The sequence below is a fragment of the Squalius cephalus genome, assembly GCF_949319135.1.
Source record: "Squalius cephalus genome assembly, chromosome: 10".
Lineage (NCBI taxonomy): Eukaryota > Metazoa > Chordata > Actinopteri > Cypriniformes > Leuciscidae > Squalius > Squalius cephalus.
The window spans coordinates 4,224,502-4,245,800 of record NC_137131.1 but is presented as its reverse complement, the minus strand read 5'-3'; the positions used below and the strand labels follow the sequence as shown (position 1 = coordinate 4,245,800).

Here is a 21,299-nt window from a genome sequence, read left to right as displayed (position 1 = left end):
TTATTTGAAATAGAAACCTTTTGTGACATTATAAATGCCTTTACTATATCTTTTGATCAATTTAATTCATCCTTGCTGAATAAAAGTATTAATTTCTGTTAAAAAAATCTTCATGTGGTCTTCAAGTTTTCATGTAGATTTCTTTCACATGATTCTATTCTATGGGTTTTACTTAATATTTCTCTTTGTCAAGTGTTGAAGCATAATGAATAGTTTATTGTCATAGTGGTCTAGTTTTGCTATCCATCTTTGCTTAATCTAAAAGCGTTTTAGTACAGTACTTGATCTAAATACCTCTCTAGGGTGCAGGTGCAAGGTGAGAATCTTAAAAGAAGAGCAAAATAGGATGCAACGACCAAAGATGTCCATCTGATGCATGTCTACAGACTAACAATTAAAAAACAGCACAAATTGAACTTTTTCCCTCTCACTTACATGATGTATTAGTTGTGTCTGCTGGTCTTGTAGACCAAATGGAGCGGAGATTATAAGCTATGAGGTGAGAGCATTTATTTGGATATGACCTGTGGGCCACCTTATTTGGCCATTGATGAATTACGACTGGTTGGAGAGAGAGAGAGAACGAAAGAAGAAAATAGTGAGGAGGCAGAAAGAGAAGCCTGCAGTAATGACAGCTATTTCCTGCCATCGCAGGAAGATCCTCTATTAGAACCAGATTTTCTTGAGCTCCAATGAGACTGCCTTTTTATTCCTTTAATCATTCACAGCTTCTTAAAGAGAGAGCAAGTAAGAAAGAAGGGGCTGTGGGGAGAAATGGAGGTTTCAAAGCCCATCTGCTCAACCCCAAAGCTTCTCTCCATTTCTTTGTTCTCAAGCATTCCCTTTTTGATGGAGTTTCAAAACTTTAGGCTACTTGTTCATTCACTCTTTTTCTTTCTGTGTTTACTGTAGAGCGCACTCACTTGTATAATCAGCTCATTACAATAGAGCTGAGCTGTGTCATCAGTGAGCAATTGGTCTTGGTTAAAGCTTTAGTTAGCGATGCACAAACGGACCATTCTAACCATGATGACGTCTTGAAGTTTTAAGGAGGATCATGGACATGTTTAATGTATTACAAAATTTGAGCTCATGCACAATTTAAAGATATGGATTTAGCATGAAATACACTGATCAATGTTTCTTGCAATGTGTATTGCAGTTCGCTTTCTTTAGGTATATGTTAACTTTTTGCAGTGATGTTGAATAGAATGGAAACTTTTCATTAACCACAATAATTACAAGAATATAATTACACTAATTCAGCATGGATGCATTAGATTGATCAAAAGTGACAATAAATAAATGTATAATGTTACAAAAGTTTTCATCATTGATAATAATCAGAAATGTTTCTTGAGCAGCAAATCATCATATTAGAATGATTTCTGAAGGATCATGTGACACTGAAGACTGCAGTAATGATGCTGAAAATTCAGCTTTGATCACAGGAATAAATTACATTGCAAAATATATTCAAATTCACACTTTGGCCTTTAGTCTTTCTTCTTTTCTGATCTTCAAAAATGTTCGTTTTATAACAATCGTATGGCTGAGTGAGTACAAAAAATTCCTCTGGTTTTCATTCAAATAAAATGGTAAATTTTCATAGGCATGATGCACCAGAATGATTGCCAAAAAATGTGTGTGGCTGTCTAAAGTAAGCCGTTGCTTTAGAAGTAACAGCATGCTGCATACTTTCCATATGTCTGCATGGTGAAAACATTAAGCCATACTTCATACGGAACATATAGTAGAGTTGTGCATCCTGGCCTGACATCACACAACCACACAATGAGGGTTCAATCATATGAACTATTCCTGGTGGTAAGACATGGATGGATAGTTGGAAAGATGGATAGTAGTTATTTCATTTTCAAGCTATTATTGTGGCATCAGATATTTCACCCAGATTAGCCAGTTAAATGTTATTCAAATGCTATCTTTCTGTTTAAGTGAGTGGTTCTTGACCAGAAAAAAACTGAAAAACTTTTGGCTCTGAACTCTTTCTCTCAGCAGTGATTTTCAGTTGGTAGTTAGGATCAATCAGACCACAGGCCGTGTTATTTTCATTACCCACAGTGTTGAGTGCAGGAAAGACGAGTTTTCCCATAATTCTCCCTCCATGTGCAGCAGTGGTTCTGGAATCTGTCTTTAAATTAGATGGGAAAGTTCTGGTTTGTATTAGCACATCTTAAACTAAAAACCCATGTGTGTACCTGATGGAAAAAACTGAGAGAATATGTGCACTGTGCAGACCACCTACAGTATAACATCATTAGATTGATCATGAAATTAATGTATAATCCTTGTCCAGTTTATATGTTTTAGAGATCCCAAGCAACATACAGTATTGACTTAAATCTTTTCTTTAGAATAACATGCACTGATAAATAATGCCCAATAAGACCAGGAATTATTAAGACGGTAAATAGGGAATGTGTACTCAACATCCCCAATTATATGTTTTTAGGTGTGCTTAATCAACAGATTCAATTAGAGTTTCAATGTCCAGAATGTTTTGTTGTAGGGTGGCATGATCTTTGTGTTATAAGTAGAACTTGGTGAGAATGTCTTATGAGGGGAAAGTAAACAACCTTTGTTTAGTTTACTGCAATTTTTGTTTGTTTCTATAATGCTCATCAACATGAATGCTATGTGATGCCATTTGATGAACATAGAGGAATGTGTGTGTAAAAAGATCAGACACATGAAAACACTTATTCAATTAAGATGTTTTCCATGCAAACATATCCCCCAGGAATCCAAGCTTGGCCGTAAAAGCCACAGTATGCTTAATTGGCAGGGCTAGTCTGTGAAAATAACAAAACTTAGGTCAATTTCACACTTTTCACCAGCTTTAGTCCCTTCAAGGTAAAAAAAAAAATGTAATAAAATCATCAATAAGTATGCCAAAATATGTTTTCCACAACATATTTTTTTTCTTTTTCTTTTTTCTTCCAAAAGTGAATGACTGCCTACACATGTTACGTCATCATTGATCACTATCATTATTAATCATTGGTCACTAGTGATCATTGGAAACGCATTTGAGACCCGTAAGCACTGGTAATAGTGTCTCGGAACGGATTTGGCACGGTCACATAGATGCATGCCCTGTCCATAAATGAAAAGACATTATCTCAAGAAATAATCAGCTGAGGAAATTAAGAGTGTTTCCTTGCTCTGCAAATTCTCTGTAATTCCATCAGATAACTGGAGGTCTTTGGAATGCTCTGGACTATATATTTTATTGTTCATGAAATTAATGCATCATTTTTGTCCAGTTAGCATGTTTTAGAGATCCCAAGCAATATGATACACTTTATTGACTTTATTGATAGACGGATATTTTTCTTTAGAATAACATTTACAGCTTAATAATGCACAGTAAGACCAGGAATGTGTCTTAAGAAAGCAGATAGGGGTGTGTATACAACAGCATCATTTAGGTTTGTTAGGCTTTTGTTAATGAACAGATTCAATTAGAGTTTTAAAGTCCAGACTGTTTTGTTGCAGGGCGGCATGTTCTTTGTGCTGTCAGTAGAATTTGGTGATAATGCTTTATGAGGGGAAAATAAACAATAATAAATAAATGCAGTCCATTTACCATTTACCATGATTTATTTTATTTTATGTTATTTTATTTTTCATGAAATCCAGGTTTCCAGAAAGCATGTTTCACATATTGTTGAGAGCTGCATGTGTTTTAGTGGCACTTGAATTGACTGCCAACTCACATTAATATATATTCAAGGCAGCTGCTATCTCACACCAGTGGATTAGACCATGTGTTGCTTCATCTGCTATTCATTCCTAGTTCTCTACCCATGCTTTATGTACAGTTAAGTTGGAAAGATCACATCATGTTAATTTCGGAATATGGGAAGTGTTTTTTAGCGCTATCTGTGTACGCATTTAAACAGAATCTCCATCAACATCATGGAAAGCAGAACTGTAACTCATGAGAGAGGGGAACATAATTTAACTTTGTCTAGTCTCTGTGCCATTACTTGTTCCTAGTTTTAAATATCACAAAATATCTGGGTCAGTTACATACAGTAGGTCATGAATCCATGTACACAAACAAATGTTTTGATTAGGATTGTATTTCACTGAATATTCTATTGCACTTATTGTAGCGTACTCTTTGTTAATGTAAGCATCTGCCCTGCAAAAATGGCAGAATTCTTCCTAAAACAAAAATGCAAGGCAGCTGGGATTTTATTGTTTAATCTTGACATATTAACGTCATTCTGTTAGCCTTAGGCATGAAAACGTCAAGCTGCAGAAAAGTCCTTGCTGAACCTTGTGTTGTCTGCATGAATCCAGACACCTCCAGACCTCACGGCTTCATTTCCTGTCTGTTTGTCTGCTCTCCTCTTCATCCTCCGCTTTCACTCAGCCGAGGGCAAACATTAGCACCATTTTGTGTAATTATAGCCTCTGTGCAAGTACTTAGGTAGGTATGCATAATGATTTTTTCCTTTGTTCGCAGTTTTGTTTGAGACATAAAAGTGGAGATTAAAAAAAATGTAATAAAAAGTTTTCTACTTCATCTGATAGAGCTTATATGGTTATACAGTTTAATGGTTGTTGTGCAAAAATATTGTCCTCAGCATTCCACAAAATAGTGCACTGAAAAAAATGTAGTATTAAGTGAAACAACTTTCACTCAGAAATTGCTTGTAAATTTCACAAGTCATTACAAAGAAACGGCAAGTATCACATTTAATTAAACATGACATTTTGAAGTGTTGAATTATCTTGTAAAACTCCAAGTACTCCAATAATCTTTGTTTTATTTACACCTCCAAAAAATATTTTTTATATCAAGAATACCATGGAAGTACTTTTTTTTCTAATTTTTGTGAAATATTAAAACATCCTGATATTACAATTTGATACCATCACTGAACCGTCAGTATTTTTTTGGAAAATTAACACTATTTAATGAAGCATCTGTGATTCCAAATGAACAGCTGCCCTTGGTGTGCCCATGTGTGACCAGTCTAATGCAATTGTGTTACATTACATAACATGATGACACCCATGACCCCTGGTCTGGCTAATAGAAGCCAATCAATGATATTGATGTACACAGAAATAATTATTGATCACAATCAGTGGGCTATTCATTGCACTGGCGAGTCGAACAAGGAAAAACTGTAAAAACACACTGAACTCAAAGCATGTTGTCATGTACTTGTGCGACAATAGTAATTAGGCTTCTGAATTTATGGCCCAAGTGATTACACCAAGGAGAATTATACCCCTTCAGCACGGGGATGTGTGTGTGTGTGTGTGTGTGTGTGTGTGTGTGTGTGTGTGTGTGTGTGTGTGTGTGTGTGTGTGTGTGTGTGTGTGTGTCATTCAAAGGGACACTCAAACAAAATGCGCCATTTGTAGGAAACAAACTCTATTGACTGACTCCTTCTGGCACGAGCCGTCAGTCAGGTGGGGAGCGCCTCATTGGCAGGACAATGAGCCGGACTTCTGTTTACTCTTTAACACGTCAATGGGTTTTTGTAAGAAGGCCTATAGTTGGAGTGTAAGTGTCAAACCCTCTGGAGACTGCATGCCATGCTGTCACCCCTCTCCATTCTTTGTTACCCCACTCCGTTCAAGCAATGGATATGCATGAGTTTAAGGAGATTAAAGGGAGAAAGGGCTAAAGTATTCAATCTGGAAGGCGGATATCTGATTTTGCTATATACAGTTGTCTAAAAAATATTGGAACATTTAAGTTAAACTTGAAAATGTCTGTCATTAGATGACTTGCATGCTTTTGCTACAACTAACACTTTTTTCCATCATTTTCACTCAATGTCTTTCAATCAGCTAGAGACTTATATTGGATGTATGAAGGTTTTCATGAAATAGTTTGCTTGAAAATTGTGCTTGTACCATCTTTCTTTAACATAGATGCAATTTGCAAAAAAAATTTGTGTTCCAATGCAATGACGTTCATGCATTTTTAAGTGTGACTTAAGTATCCAAATACTTTTTGGGGCCATTGTGTGTGTTAAACACATCACTCTGACATCTTGTTCTTGTGGTCAAACATCAAGAAAGGTCCTTCAGCAGAGTTTCGGTGATGGCCATCTGTCCCTCAGTTGTTCTCCCCGGGGGGCTTCTGTAAGACAGATCAATAATCATTTCCTAACGACAGACACACTTTCAACTGTCTCACTTTTTCTGATGCTCCTTCAGTTAAGCAATCAGTCTTGTTTTTGTTGATGAGACAGCTAAAGGTACCTAAAGTAATGCTTTGACATTATAAATGTGAATGCAGTGCAACATATAAACACTATTCAAAAGTTTTGAGTCAGAACTATTTGTTAATGTATTGTATGTTTTTAAAAATGCTCATGAAATTTTGCATACATTTATCTCCACTTATCGTTAATGCAAATCTGCGTAGACAAAAACATTTACACCATAGACCATGCATATTATTTTTTCAAATTTAACTTGACAAAAAACGATGAAAAGTTCCCTGTTCCCAGGCAAGTCCCAATCTCTGTGTTTATCAGCAGTGTTTTGGCTGAGCATTGTAGATCAGCTGGCTTTGCCCCTCAGGCCACATATTGACTTTAGGAGATACCAGTTGCGTCAGAGGACCCATTTCATCTCTAGAATTCCCTGTCATGACGTTAAAGTAGTGGCATGGGCAAATCAGCTGATCGTTTTTATACTGTAGCAACAGAGTTAAGCAGAAACAGAGGAAATGGATTGTTCATCTGTTTGTTTGGGGCCAGAGGGGCCATGTGTTTCCTGAGTTACGCCTTTCAGCTTGCATATACTGGACTTGTGTGGCTGATTCAACACATTGAAGTTTGGAATTTTATACACTGTCATAAGACAAATTGTAGTTTCCCAAACATCCTACAGAAAACCATTAGTACACTTGGAAAGATGATTGTAGATTTACTCATAAAAATGAACAGACACTAATCTTGCACAGCCAGACTTAATTTGTCATCTTATTCTGGCCAAGAACTGTCTGACTGATATGCAAGGCGGCCAATCAGTTAATTTAGTTTTTACATGCCATGTATAGTTAGGTTTATCTGAAGCATTTGATAACACAGTAATAAACTATCATTGAAAAGATTTTAGTTCCCCCAACAAACAACCCATGTTTCTATTCTACATGTTTCTTATGGCATTGAAAACTGTCTAGAGATTAAAATGAACTCTAAAAACAGCTGTATAGGTTATAAAAATGAGTCCATTGTTATAGTCTTGGCAGTGATTCTTTCTACCCCAAACCTTAGAGGACGTGAGCAGTTTCTGCGTTCCATTTTTATTCCACAGGAAGGGGCGACTTGTCATGCTCACCCTCTGCGTCAGGTTTCCTGTCTCTGAGAATCAACCATTGTGTTGCAGGCCCTATCGAGCAGTTGCTTAACAATTGCTTTCAACCCTTCACTCAGCTCCTAGTGGTTTGTCCATCACTAAATACAAGATCCTTTGTCTGTACTCCCTTTAACATTTTGCTTTTGCAGGAGTCACGTTTTCTAAAGTTGTTTTTAAAGTTGTGACTTAAATTCTCTGTTTTAGATAATATGGTAAGTGCATTCATCATACAATCCTCAAGACATGTTGCTTAACAGTTGTGTGTTCCCTCAAATGTTTCTCTCTGGCATGGGCACTGCAGAGACACGTGTTGAAGGGAGAAAAACCCCAGTTTACAATGTAGCCTGTGATACAGTTTATGAAGAACAGATGAGAATGTTGGCAGTGCTCCATTCTGAGAGTAATGACCTCACATGTTTGGCCCAGGTCTTCATAGTTTCATCCTCCATGGACTGTAGCAACAGAACCGTGCTCTGTGAAAGATATGCTGCATTTCAAAAAAAAAAAGATTTCATTGAAACTGCTAGAAAAGCTATTTTACATAGATCAATCCCTTAAAGTAATAGTTCAGTCAGGACCACTATCGTCAAATACGATTGACAATTAGCATACAGTTTGGATTGGCGGTGTGGTTCTGTTCTGGGCAAGAACTCCCATGCAGCCTAGCATGGATAAGAGCATGAAGAGCAGCAATAACCCCGCTTAGGGTAAACAGAACAGAACCAACATGAATGTATTGCAGATATCATTAATTCAAGATTTTAAAGTACAACATAATTCGAGAATTTATTCTGATTCAAGGAGAATCAGAATGCCAAATCGTGACTGACGAGAGGAGCTGGGGATGGAGGAGGGTAATTAGCCTGAGAAACGCAATAGCTGTTGATAATACTGATGAGCTTATACTGTATATGTATGCAGCGATAGGCGTCGTATTCCTATAGGTCAGGGGTGGGCAAACTACGGCCCGCGGGCCACATGCGGCCCGTTAGGCTGTTTAATCCGGCCCGCCGAGTATTTAAAAAAATTGTCTTAAGATCGCATTAATTTTGCCTTTTTTCTTGCAATACTTTGCGTTATACATATATATATTGCGTTGCATATATTTGACAATCGGAATATCAGATATTGCATGCCATAGCTAACAAATGTAAAAAAGGAAAAATGACATAAAAGCAGATCATCATTCATTCAGCGCTGTTGTGGCTGCGGTGTGTCACGTAACAAGCAATGACGCGTCACCATGGAAACCAAACAGACAGCAACTTAAGCGCACAGACTTGTTGCACGTTAATGTTTTTTCCTTTTTTGGAAACTCAATGAGAAAAAAAATGTTTGGTAACCGCTTGCACACCTTAGTTTTTCCTTTGATTTGTCTGCTATTTAGTTTCTTTGCTCCTCTGGATTCGTGGATGTATCCTGCCCGATTCCGTTTACCGACCTTTATCGTCCGGCTTTACGCTCCCCTAGCTGTCTGCCATGTACAGAACCCGTTTTTTTTTTCCATTAAATGTTCTGATCTGCCTTTGCCTTTTATGTTTTATTTTATTATTCTTAAAATAAATTTGTATATTCGTTTATTTCCACAAATGTATGACTTTTGGAAGTGCAAATTGCCATTCAGTTTTAATAAAGTTGAATTAACGTAACCTGTAATTTTTACTCTTCTAAGTGTACACTTGCAGATGTTTTGTTTCTAATTTACTGTTAGGCCATTAAATAATAATAAGGATAAACAATATTTAAAAAGTATAGGCTATAATTATCTAACATCTTTAAAAATTAACATCAAAACATAACATGCTAAATGGGGGATATCTAGCATAAAAAAATTTATTGTCAGAATGTCGTCTCTCAGTTGTTGAATTTCGCACAGACATTGCCACAACGTTGTCTGTTTGCTCAGCCCGATCTTATGAAAGTGCGAATACCACGAATTGTATTTGTAGTGCATAATATGTTTTCGCGTGCATATGATATGCACTTTATGGCGTGTAATAGGCACGCACTCCACACCCCTAATCCTAACCAAGGGGTTTACAGTGTGTAGCATGCACGCAAAAAACAAACAAAAAAACATTTTTGGCATATAAATGGCACGAGAAATAAAATTTGTGTGGTATAGATACGCACTTTCATGAGATCATGCTTCATAATCTGCTACTGGGCCGGCCCTCTGTCAAATTTTTAAAACCCAATGTGGCCCTTGAGCCAAAAAGTTTGCCCACCCCTGCTTTAAAGTAAACCAAACAGCTTTACAGTATTAAATGTTGCTTTCAATTAGGATTCAATTTCTACTATAAAGCAGCTCCTCAGTGTTTGTTTTCACTCACGTACATCTGACCTCGACGGACTTAACAGAGCAGAGGAAATGAACTGGAGAAGATTTCCACGTCAAAGAGGGCGGAGCCCCAGAGCCACATCTACCTATTACATAATCGCCATCTGGTACGAAGATCTTTACCAGCTGAAATAAACTTTATCGGAAAGTTCGCTTTGGCAAGCTGCTTCAAACTCCTGAAATGAACTCCAAACAAACTTCATTTTGGCCTGATTTTGTTCTAAATTACATCACATCAGTTCGTTCTTCGATTTCGCTTGAAGTATATCGGGGCCTTAATTCTTAGCCATAATTCTAAAGCATCACTCAAATAGACTCCAAATCTTCGCAAAGTAGTCATTTAGCACCTGCTTTTATCCAAAACAACATATACAACAATTTCTTTCTTTTGTAGAACACAAGATATATTTTAAATACCCTGACCATTCTTTTTAATTTAATGAAAGAGAGTGAAGACTCCAAAAGGTCAAGCTACAAAATGACAAATAAAGTCTAATGGCTAGCTTTAATAAGGTAAAAGCTTGCCATTTGAGCTTCCATTTCCATGTGAATAAAAGCCTAAATTAAATCTGTTCATCATTTAAAGTCTCTTCAGAAGACTTAAAGCACTCGATTTGTATGGATTTATTTAACAATCTCTTTATGAACGGTTTGAAGCATCAGAGTTTTGGGTGAAGAGACTTTCATTGGAGGGACAGAAATCTCTGATTTCATTAAAAATATCTTAGTGTTTCGAAGTTGAGCTAAACTCTAACGGGTTTAGAATGACATGAGGCTAAGTAATTGATCAAATTTTCATTTTACGGGTGAAATCAAGCGTAGCCATCAGTTCTGGCAGGTTGCTTTAGTCAAGCTCGCATCAGCTGACTCTCAGCTGATCCACGTCCACCTTAAAGCGATCTATTGTATAAATAATAATGAAAAAAAATATGTTGTGAAATATTATTACATTTTAAATTACTGTATTTTATTTGAATATATTTTTAAATGTAATTTATCTCTGTTGCAAAGCTGAATTTTCAGCATCATTACTCCAGTCTTCAGTGTCACATGATCCTTCAGAAATCATTCTAATATGATGATTTGCCCCTCAAGAAACATTTCTTATTATTATCGATGTTGAAAACGGTTGTGGAGCTTCATATTGTTTCGGTGGAAACCATGATACATTTTTTTCAGGATTCTTTGATTAATAGAAAGTTGAAAAGAACAGCATTTGTTTGAAATTTAAATGTTTTGTAACATTATATCTTTTTCAACACAATTAAATGTATCCTTGCTGAATAAAAATATTCATTTCTTTAAAAAAAAAAAAAAGCTTTTTAAATGGACAAGTCAAATGGTTGAGACGTGTGGCTCCGCAACACAGATACAATCAAGTGATGGGATTATGAGTGTTCATGGCGAAAAACACCTGGATCTGAGGAGGCTTTCTAGAAGCTTAGAAGTCTTCAAATAGGATTTGCCTTTTTTCCCCAGACACTAAAGGGTTTCCACATTACTTGCTTATTTTAACCCTCCCACGGAGTGGCAAGCGCTGTCATCATTCCCTTTTCATGTGTGGTTAGACTGACCCATGTTTATTAGTTAAGAAGCCTTAGCATGCAATGAGGTTTTATCTTTTCCTGAGATGGTTGTATATGTATGTGTTGTATATGGTGTCTTTATACAACATTGATATTAACCACACGACAGTAAACATGCAAGGACATCACAGTCTACAGCACATGTACAGTGTGAGGGAAATTCTAACTTCTAAAAGTGAAGTTATGGCCGCAGATTGGGTGGAGTAGATGTATTCAGTGAATGCCTTTCAATGTGGTCGGTGTCGCCACAGCATGACAAATTGATTGGATTTGAAATTACTGTGGTTGAAAACATATGCTAGCCTTACTATTTACAGGACTGTATAGGGAACTCGACCCCTACCACTTTTGGACAGCGAGATCTGTCCTGACAACATTTCTTAAGACTTAGCACATAAATGATACATTTACATCAACTGCTGCTAATTTTTTTTTTGTTAATACTGGGTTAGATAACTTTGTTTTACACTATACCGTTAAAGTTTGAGGTCAGTAAGATTGTTTTTTTTTTAAAGAAATTAATACTTTTATTCGGCAGCGATGCATTAGATTGATCAAAAGTGATAGTAGACATTTAAAACGTTACAAAAGATTTCTATTTCAAATATTCTATTCATAAAAGATTTCTGAAAAAAACACTGTTTCCACAAAAATATCATATTAGAATGATTTCTGAAGGATCATGTGAAACTGAAGACTGGCGTAATGATGCTGAAAATTCAGCTTTGTTTATTTGCTTTACATTATGAGCCGAGAAAGAACAACGTCCTTAAACAAATGAAGTCCTAGTAATTCACACACAGGTACAAGTCTAGTGGAGGTGAAATAGCAGATTAGCATGTCTACAGCAAACAGGTGTTGTGTCTCAGGTCTGTGGTCAAATGAACTAACCCAGAAGACAATTTTATTGCTTAATTGTAGCTTTCATAGCTGTGGAGATTTAATGCAGTTCTCAAGTATGTGTCTCCTCACACACAAAGTATAGAGCTATAAAAGTCATGCAAGCGCATTTGCTCCTGCAGAATTTGAGGCCTGGCTTTGGGAACTGTATATAGTGCTATACTTGATGATACAAGCAGTTTATTTTTAGGTGAAGGTTTATACATACTTGCACATGCCTTATGTTTGAAATGCTGTCAGCAAGATCAAGTCAAGACAGATCTATTTTATTCAGCAGGACTGTCCTTCCTCTTTCCAAGGCAGTCATAAAACCTCGTCTCCTTACATTTCCACGCACTGCACCTCAGGCAAACCTTTTGCACGGATGAAAGAAGTTTTTGAATGTATCATTCATAATTTATAAGCAGGGCAAAAATGGTTGTAAATGAGTTTGTAGTGCGTTCTCTATTAATTTTTTACCAGTAGACCAGATGGCACAGAATAATTCATTCTTGTACAAGTGGACACAGAACTTACTGTAATGTATGAACTCTGCCTCAGGATTAGAATTTGTTAAGTCCTTTTAAGCAAGTCAGTTCATGTGGGATGCAGCTTTTTTGTAGGCAAGTAAGTACAGCTTCTGTAGTGAGGAAAGACCAAATCATTCAAACCTTCAATCTACAATAAAAGCAGACAAAATATTGTAATATTATAATACACAGTTTATTTTTTTCATCTGTTTTCTTCTGCTTACCCCATCTCTGGTATCACATGTCCTGCATGACCTCTGACCTGGAGTGGACCGTTTGAGTCCAAGACATGATCTGCAAATGTGTCAGCAGGGTTTACAAGATCTATATCAGCTGTTAACGCCACATCAATGTAGTTCATGCATAATCAGTCAGCTTAATGAACTAGATGTAGCATGGGGGAGCTAGCATACATACCCTCAACTGAGAGCGCAAATGTGTGTTAATGTGTGCCGGTGTGTCTTGTCTGTCGACAGGTTGCGGAGCAGCGGTACTCTCTCTGGGATGACTTCCTGGTGCATGGCCGGCGTGAGGGTCAAAAGGAAATGACCTTGGAGGAACTGCTGAAACACATTAAGGTTAAAGCACACACGCTGTCAACATCACACACTTAGAGACATCAGATACCGTTCACACTCAGTCTCACACCAGCTTTTTTCTACAGGTTGAAATTGCACCAGAACTGCTGGTTACAGTTATTTGTAACCGAAATCTTGTGTAACATTATAAATAGTTGCATTATAAACAGTCTGTTTAATGCATCATTGCTGAATAAAAGGATTACTAACCTTGGAAACCTAAGGAAATTGGTCAACTAGACGTAAATCAATCAATTATACAGTTACAAATGCTCCAAAAATCATACATTCAAGATGAAAACACACATTGTATCTTAGGGATATACGTGTGGGTGTCTGGATGTGTGTCGAATTAGTTGATTTGATACTTATTTCTCATTTCAGGAAAAGCACAAGTTGAACATCACAGGCCTGTATTATGGTACTGCTGTATTGTACAGCAATTTCTCCGATCATACTGGTCGCCTGAAGCTAAGGTGTGTATGCCGATATACAGCTCTTATATACAGAAATACTCCACACAGCATTAATGCCTTATCTTTTGTATACTATATTGAATACTTACCTGCATTATATCAACTTAAATTCTAAAGCTATATATCATTAGATTTGTCTAGACAGAGAGATTTTGAGACTTTGGTACCTTAGTTTATTTTTGGGATAATGGATATATTTTCCTAAGGCATGGACACACGGTCTTCCAGCATGACCACATGCCTTCATTAACCCCTCACTCCCCTCTGTCTGCATGTGTGCACCTAACATCAATCTGTTGATAGACTTCAAGGTCCTTCCTGGGTCTCTTCCTGCTGGAACCAAAATTAGTCTCAAAATTAGAAAAAAACAAACAAAACATTTATTACCCTGTCAGGTGCTATTCTTTCCTGATGTTTTTTTAAATCTACATTTCTTTGAAATGTTTGTCATGATATAAAAGCATGTGAAAGCAAGTATGCATGTACAGCATGTACACTACCAGTCAAAATGTAATTTATTCCTGTGATCAAAGCTGAATTTTCAGCTTCATTACTTCAGTCTTCAGTGTCACATGATCCTTCAGAAATCATTCTAAAATGATGATTAAAAACAATCATTAATAAAATCTTAATTATTCCAAACTTTTGACAGACAGTGCATATTGTGCACAATATGTAAATGTTTTGTATGTACTGAATATATGCATGACCTACTACATTTGACAAAATGTGCAGTATACAACCAGAACACACTGCAGTGTTTACCGGATCTCAATGCAGTGCACTCAACTTCTATTTCTAAAGTGAGGAATGAAGTAGAAGAGGTCATGTGACTTTTGAAACTGTTATTGTTTGTTGCATTTCACATACAGTACTTCTATACTATTCTACTGATATATATATATTTAAATAGTTAAATGTGCAGTAAGCTAGTACTTCATTCTGAACATAACCAGTGTTAGTTTGGCATAAGAGTGACCTTCCTGTTCCTCTCTAATTATGAGATACAGACCATACCACACCCTCACAAAAATAAACACTCTCATACATTCATTCATAGCCATTCTTATGTAACTGTATCTTATGTAAAGAAGTACACTGATGGTAATGCGGGTTTAAAAGGTTTGGTGGTACTTTGATTTAGCCTAACAAGTGAAAAGGGATTTTTATTAATTGATTAACTTATCGTTTATACAGCATAACTGATTTGGTACGCTCCGCAACCAAGCGTGAGATTCCAGATCACCAGCAGATATTGGAGATCATTCCCTCCTTTGAAGAGGATGAGGACTGCATGATGCCCATCAGATACCTCCTCAGGTGAAGCTGGAAAAGAGAGCCTTATATTTAGGAACATCACCTTAATAAGATTATTCTCTCTATTAACTTTGAGTTTATATGCTAAACAGTCATAAAAATCATGGGAAAATATTTGTACACTGCAAAAATCACTGTTAAAAAAACATGCATTTAATGAGGTTAATCCTGAGAACAAATAAAAAATATTGCCTATAAAACAATAAACTTATATAACATTCTGGTAACATTTTACAATAAGGTTTCTATAGTAAAGTATTAAAGGGATCATGAAGTGGATTTTTTAAATTATTTTAAAATGTTCCTTGAGGTTCATTTATAATGTTTTTTGCACACACACACACACACAAGGTGTGTGTGGAAAAACAATTATTTTCTTCCTTCATTCTGACCCCTATGTCTGAAATGATCAGGTTTTAAGGGGCGGCTCTTTTCAGGCTTGTCAGTAAATGGAAAGAGTTTAAATACCCACTCTCTATTGCACACGAGTAAGTGTTTCAAAAACATTATCCATAGAAAACCGTCATTTACAGGCAAAGCATTATGAAATCATTTACGTATTTACGGTCAAATTATCTGAACAAATTGAACAAAAAAACTGAACTGAACAAATATAATCCTCAGACGAGATCCAGCATGTCATTAAAAATAAACCAACCATCCACTTGTTCCTTATGCTGGGTGACTACTGTAGTTAACCAATTTTAAATAACATGTGAAACCTTACTGTAAAGTGTTACCAAACATGTGAAACCTTACTGTAAAGTGTTACCAACATTATTTTGAAAAAGTCTTAATATCTTCTCGAGATTCAAAAGTTTGGCTATGTTGCAGTGTCAAATTTGAACTAGAAAGAGTCTCTAATTCTGATCTTTTACAGTCTATAAGTGAAATCGCTTTTCTGTTAATTCTTTTAAACACATGTGTATCCGGGATCAATACGACCCCTGTGGTTTCTTAATTCCCGCCCTCATCCCTTTGTTATGCAGCCATGACCACCCACTCACCACCTCACTTTTATCATGTATGAAAACAATTCCAGACCAGAGCCAAATGACCTGCGTCTGCTCCAGTTAATTTCATCACCTTTAGACATGTTTGTGTGCATTCAGACCTAATCACATTACAGCACTGAGTTTCATTCACAAGAAGATTTGACAGCTGGGTCTTTATCTTTCTATTCTGGCTATAAGCCTCCAATTCTAAAATCTTATTTTAAATTCTTAGCCTACTGCAGTGCATATGTCTACATCTCATATTATTCTGTCAGTAAAGTCTTATTTTAAAGAGAGAATTCCATATTTTACTCAATTACTGCCTGTTTCTTCAAAATAAAGAGTACATTACTGTATGAGATATTCGGTGTTGTGTTGAAACAATAAATTGTATTTGCATAAGTAGCAAATTTCACTGAGAAAAGTTGTCATTCATGCAATGGCTGCAAACCAAATGAAACTTAGAACGTCAAACTTGGGCAAGCTAAACATGAATATTGTTGGTTAACTGACAAGACAATAAACGATTGCTTTGCAAAAAAAATGTATTTCTTCTGATTCTAATAAATGTAACCATGTGTTAAACATTGGTGTGTTATATTTCTGTTGCAGCCAATTAACTAAATCAACAACGGCATATATTTTCTTTAAAATGGGCTGAATGATAGAGTATATAACCCAAACTATGCTTTTTTGTGACATCCTCATTATTGCCATCAAGTATTTTTTTATCATGACATCAGTTTCTATGTTTTTCAGAAAAATAGGTCAGAATATTATTTTATATAAAAACATTTATTGCAATATTTATTAATACATAGAACAATATTATAAGACATTTTCTGAAATAAAATCCATTTAGTTTTCAGAAACACATCAGATGTATCCAATGATGTCATTGCATATGATAGGCTGTCGACTCCCAGTCTTCATGACAGTGCTAAACTGGTAAAAGTCTGGTCCCATTTGGTGCAAACTTGAGTGGGACTGGTGAAAGAAGGGTTTCGGGGCTTGGAATCCCACAGGACAAGACATCCGTTTAGTGCGTTTAGTCTCCTCAACTCCAACTCCCTTTGACATGCCTGCAATTTTCCGGCGCATGTTGACTAGAAAGTCCTTGGCTATTTTGCGGCTGGCGTTCGGCTTCAGTTCCGCCGAATCTGGGCATTCTGGAAGGTCCATCCAGTTTTTAATAAGATCTGCAAAGCTGTTGTCTCCAAGAACCAGCGGTTGCCTGTTACGCCCTCTAGTTAACAAAGACGTAGTCCAGTCCGTTGGGTCGCTGGCCTCAAACGACGTCCAGCGCTCCAGGCATGCGTCTGATGTGGATTTGGGACGGGTTCGGTTGGTGCGGACACACGCGGATGATGAAACGCGTACATTCCTTGTGCGGCGCAACACTACGCCCTCATCCTGCCACGATGCTTCGGAGTACCCAGAATCAAAGTCCAGACTTTTCAAGCTGCTGGGGGAGCCCTGAGGTAGACGGCCAACACCGGCCTCCTCATCCTCCTCTTCTTCCAGTGGGCTGGCCAGGCAACATGCGGAGTCGTAGGTGCTGGCGTCACTAACGTCAGATATCCGCAGGCGACTGAGTTGCTCCCGCTTTTGTGCCCTCTTTTGACAGGCTCGAGTGGCGTATGAGCACTTTGATTGATTGTCGGGTTCTCGTATCTGCTTCAGATCCTGCAGAGACCTCATCATGTATCGCATCTGGTCCCGAAAACAGTCGCCTGAATTGCGAGCGCACAGCTAGAGAAAGAAAAAGAAGAGGTTAGAGCTTGACTGTGCAAACTTCAGCATGCATCACTTACAAGGGCACTAGATGCACCACACTGATCACCAGCTGTATGCATTTTTCATGGCATGTCCATCTGTACCATGGTACCGCCACAGTACTTGCTAAAGGGCAAGATGAGTCAGTACCTCATTTTCTAAATAAAAACTGCAGATCCATTGCAAGACTGATGTGTCCAGGATCTATAATCACCTTGGAAAACAATTCATGGACCTGGCCAAACAAGACATTAATGTGCCTGATCTCTCCTTCAGATGAAAGCAATCCAGAATTTTCTAGAGTTTAATCCAGCAGCACTAAATCAACAACATGATGAGTGGGAGAGAAACAAACACAATCCATTTGGATTGTCTCAGGGGAGAAGAGTCAGAATATGATGCATGCCGATACATCCGCACTGATTGTGGGAACGGGAAACGAGGAGTCCCTTCCTGCACCGCTTCTGGAAGAAAGACAGGCCACACTTCTCCCAACTCAAGTTCGTGATTAATGCACGGATTGTTGTGGTCGAAAAGGGAATGATGTCATTTTTTGGGACAATGCTGAATAATGTTGGCCATAGTTCACAGCTAATGATCTGGGATCAGACTAATTGTGTATATCAGTCTATTTGGGATGGTCCAAAAATAAAAAAATAAAAAAAATAATAAAAAAAAAAATACTAAATGAAAAATAGAGGAAACCTCTTAAACCCTTTTAAACTCTCCAGAATGTCTTGCCTCATAGACTTCCATTGTTCATTCTTTAAAACAACAAAAATTCCCCTTGGCCAGCCTTATCAAATAGATTTCATTCCATCCAGGGTCCACACCTCTCATAAAGCAAAAAGTCCCTGTTTTCCAGTGATAACATCCCCCTACTCTCAAGTGATTTACTTTACTTTCACTTCCAGCTCTGCAGTAGCCGTTAAGCATTTGGAATTTTTTGGGAATGCTTTTGAAAGCCAGAAAAACACAGCCATCTATGTGAACCGGCTCTTAAACTCAGCTGCTCGGCAGCCCTCAGACTGGTTTAAGCTACAGGACCAGTGACCAGTCTATGATGTTATCACAGCTGTGAGAACTTAGCCATTTGGCTCGAAGCTGCAATTGTGTGTGTGCTTGAAAAGCCAGCGGTTGCCAGAGGCCATGAAAAATGCATAGAGTTGGGTAGCGGTTAACCTCCATCGCTGCTGAAAATGTACATTTCATTTCACAACCCAGATTACAGTTCAAGATATAGATTTATAATGCTTGAGGGAGGCACAAGATACACCAGCGCATGCGTCACATTCATATTGGAGTTAAAACTATAGAAAAATTAAGCATATTAACAAATATATTCAACATTGACTACTATTCACAGCTTTTGTGACTCTGAAAATGACATTTTAGTGGAAGTGCTCACAGCAAGAAAATAAATACAGTACTTCTATGGTTGTTACTACTGTAAAATCATAACTTCATATGGGATCTACATTCCAAAGCTTTATAAATTTTAATTTGTTCATATTAATAGTTTTATTTTGGTTTAGAATTCACTTATTCTAACTTATATGTTTTCTTCTTTGCATGAGTTTTTATATAAAAAAAGAATTTATATATTTTTGACAATAATATCCAGATGAACAAGAACAAAGCAAGCAAAACAAAACACTCACCATGTTTATTTTTCCGTTTGCCGAGTTAGTCCTCCTTGGTATATTTTCCTGTTTCCTCTGCAAAAAGAAACGATGTGGCATAAGGATTTTAAATAATGCACAGCAGTGTTTATATGTGACCTAAGTGCGTTTAAGACACTTACCAAACTGTACACACAAAATATGCCAGGTTTATAAAGTAGTCCAGAGCGCTATTAACCGCTTCAGTCAATGCGCGTTTGGAGTGAGAGCTGAGAGCTTTTGAGCGCGCCGTCAGTTTCCTCCGGACAATCTCAGCCAATCAGCGCTAAGCGTCAGGCTGACATCCAATCAGAAAGCCAAATGTGAGCGAAGAACAAGCGCTTCACACCTGATAGACTGATTGATACAGCTTAATGATTAATAATAATAATCAATTATAATAATTACTTGATCAATTAATCCTACTACTTCTACTGATAATATTTTGTTATGTAATAAAATATAAATTAACAAGATAAAATAATGAAATCAAATCCCTATCATGTTATTTACATATAAATCATATACGGAAACACTACCAAAAAAGTATCAATGGCAATGCAGTTTTGACATGTACAATTTATCATGGTATACTTTTAAGTACTTAGAAGTACTATGTATATACTATGCCAAAAAAATCTGGAATTTACTCAATACCATGATATTACCATCATCGCTGTACCATGGTACCACCAGAGTACTTTCTGTAAGGATTGTACAAAACATTTTGTTCTAATACAAAACAAACAATTTCCTTTTCTTTCTTTCTTTTTTTGCCCAATTGTAGTTTGGGGCTTGCATTTTTGCTTTTGTTTTTTAAATGGTTTGGCATGTATAACACAAAAAGCTCTTAGGAAATAGTTTCGAGTAGACTTCTGGATTGTCAGTTCATTTATTTACTACAGTAAGTGTTCCTCTAGCGCCTTCTTGGGGTGATGGAGTGAAACTGCACAAGTGTATAATGAATGTGGATAAAAATAGCATGAAATCAAATACATGCAACATTGCCTGGCTGTCAGCAGGACAAAAACACATTTACTGCACACAGTGTTATAAGAGACATAAAAGACAAAGTAGCACAGGTCTATCTTACATAACTTTTATTTCCAACGAGATCTTTTATGGTATTTAGATATTAACCCCAAAGACTGTAGTCTAAGTTTTATTTAGCTCTTAAAATGTGCTCAACACTTTTACACTTTTCATTTGATAGCGTGAATAAAAACAGCCCTATGATCTACAGACAGTGAAAACAAGGCACAGACATCGCGGAAAAAAAGAAGGGATGGTACAGCGACAGGAGGGAGAAATGTGTGGTTGGATATAAATATTTTACACGTTAGTCGATTTTGGACAGTGTCACAGTCAAGCTAGTAGAGAGTGTCCAGATATATCAGTGGCTGAGGGAATGTCACGTCGAGGTTTAGAGCGAGCGAGCGATTTCATATGGTCCGTCATCATGCAACAATATACAGTTTGAGCCTGGGATGAAGATTCGGTGCTAAAGGTTTACAAAAGAGATGTCTCATTTTCTTTCTGTGCTCACATTAACTTTACAAAAGAAGCATTTTGCCATTGAGTTGAATAAAACTAGCACATCCATTATAGAAGTCCTCACCCACCCCACTGGTAACCTGTCAAAAAACAAAAGCTCAATAGAAACAAATATCAGAATATAATCCTGATTCTCCACTTGTTTTGTTTTTTGGCAGAAAATAACTGCAAAATTAAATATTTACACATTGAGAACCAATTTAAAATTCAAGATTCTGGAAAGAAGGATGGTGTTCTGGAATTC

General features: G+C 37.0%; 3 protein-coding genes across 4 annotated transcripts in view; 1 reads left to right on the top strand and 2 right to left on the bottom strand.

Moving 5' to 3' along the window:
- uba7 (ubiquitin-like modifier activating enzyme 7) overlaps positions 1–16,608 on the top strand; it is a 36,681-nt gene extending 20,073 nt beyond the window's left edge. For both annotated transcript variants that reach the window (XM_079883117.1, XM_079883116.1), the window contains 3 exons: positions 13,175–13,276; positions 13,661–13,752; positions 14,950–16,608. In XM_079883117.1, the coding sequence (XP_079739243.1) occupies positions 13,175–13,276; positions 13,661–13,752; positions 14,950–15,076 (321 nt within the window). In that variant the 3' untranslated portion in view covers positions 15,077–16,608. The remainder of the gene's footprint in view (positions 1–13,174; positions 13,277–13,660; positions 13,753–14,949) is intronic.
- inka1b (inka box actin regulator 1b) lies at positions 16,599–19,726 on the bottom strand. Its single transcript, XM_079883122.1, has 3 exons — positions 19,645–19,726; positions 19,502–19,558; positions 16,599–17,816 (listed from the first exon to the last, which is right to left on the bottom strand). The coding sequence occupies exons 2-3, from the start codon at positions 19,502–19,504 to the stop codon at positions 16,941–16,943; spliced, it is 879 nt and encodes a 292-aa protein (XP_079739248.1). The 5' UTR covers positions 19,505–19,558; positions 19,645–19,726; the 3' UTR covers positions 16,599–16,940.
- Positions 19,727–20,837: 1,111 nt separating this feature from the next.
- gnai2b (guanine nucleotide binding protein (G protein), alpha inhibiting activity polypeptide 2b) overlaps positions 20,838–21,299 on the bottom strand; it is a 44,028-nt gene continuing 43,566 nt past the window's right edge. Inside the window, exon 11 of the mRNA XM_079883120.1 lies at positions 20,838–21,299. This exon is cut by the window's right edge and continues 157 nt beyond it. The gene's annotated coding sequence lies outside the window, so the exon portion shown is untranslated.